Here is a 7,489-nt window from a genome sequence, read left to right as displayed (position 1 = left end):
GGGCGGGCTGAGGCCTGCGGGGGCCCGGCCTGGTAGCTCTGTGTCATCTGTCACCCCTTCACTGCTGTCCCCTCCTTTGCCACCTGAGGGGTCCCTCTCACTGAGGAGCCCTTGCGCGCATCACTGTCTCCTTTATCTCTCTCCCTGTGGTGCCAGCCGGGATCTGCAGGCCTTGGACTTATTTCAGAGGGTGCTGGTAGTGCTGTCTCTGTTTTAAACGCCCCAAAAACAAACAAAAAAAACCCATCTTGGCTCAAGGCAGCTGTGCTCAGCCCGGCTCCTGTGCGGAGGTGTCCCCAGCCCTCCTGTCAGTGCTCTCCAACAACCTGCTGATTTATTAGGAGCGAAACCAGATTAGATTTTATCACCGGGTTGGGTGGCAAAGGGCAGGAAGATTAAATTCCAGGATGACAGTGGGGAGGGCAAGGATGGAAAGTCCATCCCTGCGCTCCTACAGCATGCTATCCTTGGGCTCTGGGAGGCAAATGATGATTTTCTTGTGAGATCTTCACTTTTTTGCCCCGCTGTGTTTTCAGGGCAGCTGGGAGTGTGATTCAAGCCCTGATGAGGGCTGTGGGGCTGCTGCTCTGCCAGGAACTGGTATTTGGAGAACTCCAGTTCCCAAGGCTGCCCCTGACTGCTGCCAGCCCACATCCTGGCCCTTCATGTCCCCATGGCATGGGACAGGGGACTGGCACAACCCCTGGGCTTTGCTGTGTTGCAGTGAGCAGAACTGAGGTCAGTTTCTCCCCACCCCGTTGTGTTTCCCCAAAACGTGGGTGTTCCCTCTTTGCAATGCAGCACGAATGAAGGCAAAGTGAAACATCACCCTCCCCTGCTCCTCGTGAGGCTGAGCTGCGCTGTGGCTGCGGGGAGGAAGAGAGAGGAGAGGGATTTCTGTGGAGCTGAGGAGGTGGTGAGCTCGCTCCATCCCGGGGAATAAATGAGAATCCATCTCAGCATAAATGAGCTGCACTGCGAGGAGGGAGGATTGCGTCCTGGGGAAATGCGGCTGCCTCCTTAGCGAGGTGGAAGCACCCCCAGGGCCTGAATTTCAGAGCCAATCTCATCTCCAGGTGTGAATTCACAGCTCTGGGTAATGGCCAGGGGAAAGCTGCCCACGCTGCACTCCTCATCACAGCCTTTGAGTTAAAGGGGTTATGGACAGCGAAGAAACTTAATGCCTCCCCCTCCCTTCTTCTCCATCTCTCGGTGCATCCATCCCATGCTTCCATCCATCCACCAACCGCACTCTCCACGCTCCAGCAAAAGCCATTAAGAATGACAAAGCACCTTTTTGTTTTAAAGATGGGTCCCAGGAGCAGCAGGCAAATTGCCTGGTTCATGCATAATAAACCAGGCGTGGAAACACACAAAGTAATAGGCTACATTTGTAGGGAAACAAAATCATTAAGCGAGAGCCTGTTTGCAGGCTTGTCTGCGGGAAATAAAACACAGTGAGGATGGGTGTGGAGGGGCTGCCAGCGTGCCCAGCCCCACTTGGCACCAGCTCCTGCCAAAAGCTTTGGCAAAAAATGGGTCAGCACCAGCACGTCCCATCCCTGTGTCCTCCTGGTCCCCACCAACACCCACATCCCCATCAGCAGAGCCCCCAGCACCACCCTGAGCTGCTCCTGCAGAACAAAGGCAAACTGCTGCCCTGTTGTTTCTTTTTTTTAACATTTATATTTATATATATATAAAAAAATTAAATATATATAATATATCGTGTTTAAGACTAAAAATATAGTACATAATATTTAAAAAAAGGAAAATGGAAAATAAAAAAATGGCGGGTTTGGGGGGCAGGGTAGGGGTCACAGATACGTGTCTCTAGGGGGGGGGAGTCTACAACAGCCTGTGCTGGGAGGGAACCCACTTGCCCCCACGCTCCGGCCGCTGCCACCTGTCCCAGGGCTCCCTTTGGGCCGGGGGGGGAGGCGGTCCTGTTCCCACTCCCCCACCCTGGGGAGTGTTTAAAGCTTCAGCTTGGCTTCGGGGTGGGATGCTGCCGGGGTGCTATTGCTATTGTGGGGTGCAGCATTTGGGGCGACAGCCAGGGTTACATCAGGCACCATTGCGAGAAATGGCACGTGGTCCAGCCGGGGTGGGGGCTCAGGCTGGGTTGGGCTCAGCACCGTCCTGACAGTACCTTTGGGGTCGTGGTTAAACCCAGTGGGGACAGGAGGGGTAGGGGACCCCCGGCCGTGCCCCTTCCCAAACCGTCCTGCGGCCAAATCGTACCTGCGTGCCATGGGGCAGCGAGGAGGAGGAGGAGGAGGAGGAGGAGGAGGAAGTTCTGCAGGACAGGGGCCACCGAGCCCGCCCCCTCCCTATGCCAGAGCCAAGCAGGTGGTGAGGGAGCTTCGTACCTAATCCCAAGGGTCCATGGGGGTGCACCCCCATCCCAGCATTGTGCCTCCACACTCACATTGTAAGTCCCAAAACCACCGCACTCATCTGCAGCCTCAATCCTTGCTCTGAGCAGAATCGAGGTCCCTGCTGACCTCAGTGCCCATCTGGGGACCAAAACCCTTCTCCAGGGGTGAGCCCAGCCCTGCTCTCCAATACACCTGTATATACATTCACAGAGGGCTCCCGTCCCATTGCTGTGGCTGTGCGTATGGGGGCTCTGCTGAGCTTGCTGTACCGGGATGGACGGACAGATGGACGGAAGGGAGCCAACCCTGAGCGTGGGGTGTCCCCAGAGTCAAGGCACAGGGAATGGCAACAGGCTGGGATGGGGCGTTTTAGGGAGAAAACAGAAGCCAGGCACAGCACCTCTGTGTGCATATAGATGTATATGCACACAGAGCATCTCCCATGTGCCATACGACGGGTGGTGCTGGTAGGGCCATGCCCCCATTGGGAGGGCTCCAGGGTCCCCCCAGCTGAGACAGGGAAGAGTCTGGGGGGTCCAGCAGAGGAGGACACCCCAGACTCCTTGGAGAAGGTACCGCAAAGACAACCAATATCCCAGTGGGGAGTGGAAGCTCGAAGAAAAGGGACCCAGCACAAGCAGGAGTGGAGCGAGGGGGTCATGATGTGCCCCTGAATATCAGGGGACGGTCACCAAGACCCCATCACCCACCACCCTCTGCCCACCCTAAACGTGTGTCTGCATCCGCTGCTGGAAGCGCTGCCCGTAGTCCGAGTGCTGGGAGGTGTAGGAGAAGCGGGTGGCACTGGCGTACTTGCCCATGGGGTCGTAGGCATCGTAGGGTGCCCGCTCCAGGCTGGTGGGCTGCCCGTAGCCCAGCCGGTACCCGCCGTAGCCACCGCCGGCTGGGAAGGCAGCGTGCCCCCCGTAGTTCTCATAGGAGAGCTGGCTGGCTGTTTCACCACCTGCTGTGCCCGGAGGGGCCCCGGTGCTCGCTGCTGCCTCTGCGCTGTACTCAGATGCAGGGCCACGGCTGTAGGTGTTGAGCTGTGCGTAGCCACTGGAGTGGGACAGGCGTGAGGGTGGGCGTGCGTCGTAACGGGCCGGTCCTGGAGCGCGGTAATCAGCATAGAGCACAGTGCGGGAGGCTGGGCGGTCCTCGTGGGCACGGACGTTGTAGTAGCCATTGGTTGGGTCCTGTGGGGAAGGGAGGGTGGGTGATGTGTACAGCTGGGCTGGGCAGGGTGAGGAGCTGGGCCCTGCCCTCCTCCGAGCATCCTGCACACAGCCAGCACAAGACAGAGCTTTCCTCTTCCCTCTTCCCCATCCCATGCATGTTTCCATCCCCTTCCCTGTCCTTGTCCCCATCCCCAAGACATCTCTGTCCTTGCCCTCATCTCCATCTCTTCCTATCTCATGCTATCTCCATCCCATTCCCATCCCACCTCCATTCCCCATCCCCATCCCCATCCCATCCTACCCTCATCCCACCCCATTCCATCTCCATCCCTCACTCCCACACCAGGCCCAGACCTTCAGCTCGTACTCCTCGCGGGTGTCGATGGTGTCGCAGCGCAGGTCCTGCTTCAAGTCCACGTCATCCTTGAACGACTGCAGGAGAAACAGAGAGAGATGGGCTGTTTCCTCCCCAGTGCCACCAGCCGTGCTCCCAGCACTATGACCCTGGTGTGAGCCATCCCTTACCGAGTAGATGGCCTTCATGACACGGGTGGCAGTGGAGACGCTGGCTGTATCCTCCTCCCTGTCAGCATGCAGTGTCAGTGGTTCCCTGTTCACCGTCTCCACCTTGATGTCCAGCTTGCGCAGGGTGACATCCTTCCGACCTAGGGACAGCAGTGGGCTCAGCACGGACAACATCCCTGTCCCCATCTGCAGCCCCATCCACATCTGCAGCCCCCAACCCCACTCACTTCCTTTCCGACGCCGGTAGAGGAAGCAGGCGAGTGCCACGAGGAAGCTGATGACGAGGATGCTGGCCCCAATGGTGGCCCCGGCAATGATGCCCACGGGCAGGACCTCTGCAGGGGATGAGGAGACGGGTGGTTAGCTGGGGGACAGGGGACAGGAGGTGGGCGCTGGCGATGGGGTGGGGACCTTTCTCCTCCAGCTGGATGATGGCGGTGCCTGGCCCGAAGCTGTTCCAGGCGGTGCAGTTGTAGTGGGTCTGGAAGTCGGCCTCCATCACATTGTTGATGGTGAGGGTGGACAGCACCCCGCTCCCCATCGTGGTCCTCTCCACCGTGTAGCGCTCCAGCGTCCCTGCCTCCAAAATGTTCTCCTTCCAAGCCCAGGCCTGGCAGGGGAGGCTGCATCAGTGCCACCCCAGGGGATGTCCCCCATGCCCCGTGTGCCACCAAGGTGCCACTCACGATGCGGTCCGGGGCGGCGTGCTGCCAATGAAGCACTCCACTTTGCCACGGTCTCCACGTGCCGCGTACTGTACCACCTCACTGGAGATGATGGGGGGCCCTGTGGGAGGCACAAGGGGGGGTCTTGATGAGACCTAGAGGCACCGAGGAGACACTGGGTGGCACTAAGCTCTGTGCTGCCTGCTCACCATTGACATAGAGAGTGACCTCACGCTCGCCCACGCCGATACGGGGGACGATGGCTTTGCAGATGTACTGCCCTGCATCCGCCTGTGTCACCGACTTCAGGTACAGCTGGTTGCTGTTGCTCAGCACCTGGGTGGGAACATCTGGGGGGTCACAGGGGCCAGAAGGGGGCATGGCCCCTCTTCGAGCCCCCCTAGCTCAACCCTACCATGTTGGACTCCTTCTTGGTCCAGGTGAGGGTCAGCGGGGGGTTGCCGGACCACATGCAAGTCAGCGTCACATCGGAGCCGATGTCGGTGACGGTGGGTTTGGGGGCCACCATGATGCGAGGGGCGACTGGGGGGAGACAGAGGGTGAGGGGAGGGTGGGAGACATCCAGAGGGGTCAGAGGGGGCTGCCTCACTCACAGTGCACGTCCACCAGCGTGCTGACGTTGGTGCTGCCGATGTCGTTGTGCACCTCGCAGGAGACGGGCTCGGTGAAGAAAGTGTAGTCCACCTGCGTGTCGTACCTGTTCTCCTTGGCATCCTCAATGATCACCCCCCCTTGGCCCACCTGAGGGGGGGCAGAATGTGGTCAGGAGCCCCCAACCTCGCCATCACACCTGGAGGTCAGGGTGAGCCCCTGCAGGTTTGCCCTCACCTGTAGCCTTTGATCTCAGGGTTGGCGGTGGCCATGCAGGTGAACACAACCCGCTCGCCCTCCTGCACCGTCTGCGGCTGGATGGACAGGGTGACAGTCGGGGGATCTGCAGGAAGGTGGGCGCAGCCACCATGAGAGCTGAAGAGGGCTCAGCACAGCAGAGGGAGGGAGCAAGGGGAAAATCCTCCAGCCCAACACTGCATGGCACAGTGGGAAGGGAGTGCCCCAAAACTGCCATGTGTGGGTACACAGCAGCCCTGCCCAGACAGGTGTCCAGCATCCCTGTCTCATATGTGTGTACCCACCATCCATGCTAGAAATGGATGTCCAGCATCCCTGTCTGATGTGCATACCCACCATCTACACTAGAACTGGGTGTCCAGCATCCCTGTCTGATGTCTGTTCCCATCATCCATGCTCGATCTGGGTGTCCAGCATCCCTTCTAGATGCAGTCACCCAGCATCCCTGATGGATGTAGGCACCCAGCATCCCCAGTCATAACTGGGTACCCATTATCTCCCATACATTTGGGTACCCAGCCCTATATAGATGTCAGCACCCAGCATCCCCAGCACACAGCGCTGGCTCGGCTGGGCAGTACCTTCCCGCAGCCGCCACTAGAGGTCGTTGTTCACCACGCGGTGCCTGCCCAGCCCTGCCTGCAGCCCGGTGAGCATCCACCAGCTCGGCACAACGGGGCTGGGGTCCCCATGATACCCCACAACACCCTGACAGCTCTTAGCTCTGCCCCAGTGCCACCCACGTACCACCCGGCATCATCCCCTCCGTGCCCACGGCGGACTCACGATGCACGTTGAGCTTGACAAAGGTTTCCTTCCCAGCAGGGATGGCATCGTTGGTGCTGCGGCAGGAGAAGACGCGTCCGATGTCCAGGTCGGTGGGGTTGATGGCCAGCAGGCTGGTGGTCGTCTCCCTCTTGCCGTCAGCCAGCACCTCCTGTCAGTGACAAGGGGACAGTCCCCATCAGCTCCAGCTCCATGTGGGGATGCGGTGGGGCCGAGGGGCTGGCAGTACCGTGGTGGTGATGGCTCCGTCCTGCTGCAGCCCATCACGGTACCAGATGATGGTGGCAGCGGGTTTGGCACTGCGTGCCCGGCACGTCAGGTTGTAGGGGGTCCCCGCACGCAGCAGGATTTCGGGGGCTCCGTCGATGGTGGGGTCCTCAGGGGGGACTGCAGAAGGGACAGGGGATGAGATGCAGGCAGAGACATCGGAGACCTTCCCATGGGGTGGGGATTGGAAACCCTTATTTATTAGGGTTGGCTCTTGGGGAAAAGTGAGGGTGCCAGGAAGGGAACTGGGGAGCTTGGGGGGGTGGGTTTGTACTGTGCTTGCAGAGATGGATGCGCTTGAAAGGGCCTGACTGTTTGCAAACAACCATGGGGAGCTGAATGCAATGATGCAAATAGGAACTGGGAGTCTGGTGGAGCTGTGTGGCTATAGGATGGGCAGCAATGGGAGGAGTAGCAGCTGGGGTGATGGGGGCCTCCTGCTAAGACCCCATACCTGGGACCCCCTATCTGTGTACCCCCACCTGGAACCCTCCAGCCCTGCCCCATCTTGGCCTCAGTCTTGGGGAGGGGATGCAGGGGAACCCCCTGAGCTCAGGAGGGGTGAAGGTGGGCCCCACTGGGCCACCTTTTGTGCCAGGGGGTCCCTGTATGGGGGCTCTGGGGTGGGCAGAGTGTGCTGCTCAGTACCCCAGCCGCATCTCCTGCTTGCTTGCCTTTTATCACCCTCCTTTCTAATGGGAATTTCAGTGCCAGGGGAAGAAAGAGAAAAAAATTAAGAAAAGCAAGAAATCCACCCCAAAACCCCATTCATGCAACATTTCCGCTGCGGCTCCGGCATCTTATCTTCTCCTTCTTT

At 59.3% G+C, this 7,489-nt stretch overlaps 1 protein-coding gene across 1 annotated transcript in view; it reads right to left on the bottom strand.

Moving 5' to 3' along the window:
- Positions 1-1,713: 1,713 nt before the first annotated feature.
- Positions 1,714-7,489, bottom strand: part of KIRREL1 (kirre like nephrin family adhesion molecule 1) — a 9,128-nt gene continuing 3,352 nt past the window's right edge. The window contains 14 exon segments of the mRNA XM_031556908.1: positions 1,714-3,577; positions 3,914-3,991; positions 4,085-4,224; positions 4,312-4,419; positions 4,496-4,694; positions 4,771-4,773; positions 4,776-4,870; positions 4,959-5,085; positions 5,165-5,292; positions 5,364-5,478; positions 5,481-5,511; positions 5,599-5,704; positions 6,406-6,556; positions 6,635-7,057. Coding sequence (XP_031412768.1) covers positions 3,107-3,577; positions 3,914-3,991; positions 4,085-4,224; positions 4,312-4,419; positions 4,496-4,694; positions 4,771-4,773; positions 4,776-4,870; positions 4,959-5,085; positions 5,165-5,292; positions 5,364-5,478; positions 5,481-5,511; positions 5,599-5,704; positions 6,406-6,556; positions 6,635-7,057 — 2,175 coding nt within the window. The 3' untranslated portion in view covers positions 1,714-3,106.

This window comes from Meleagris gallopavo, chromosome 27, assembly GCF_000146605.3.
Source record: "Meleagris gallopavo isolate NT-WF06-2002-E0010 breed Aviagen turkey brand Nicholas breeding stock chromosome 27, Turkey_5.1, whole genome shotgun sequence".
NCBI classification, from domain to species: Eukaryota; Metazoa; Chordata; class Aves; order Galliformes; family Phasianidae; genus Meleagris; species Meleagris gallopavo.
The sequence above is the reverse complement of the archived record's forward strand: the minus strand, read 5'-3'. Positions and strand labels throughout refer to the sequence as shown.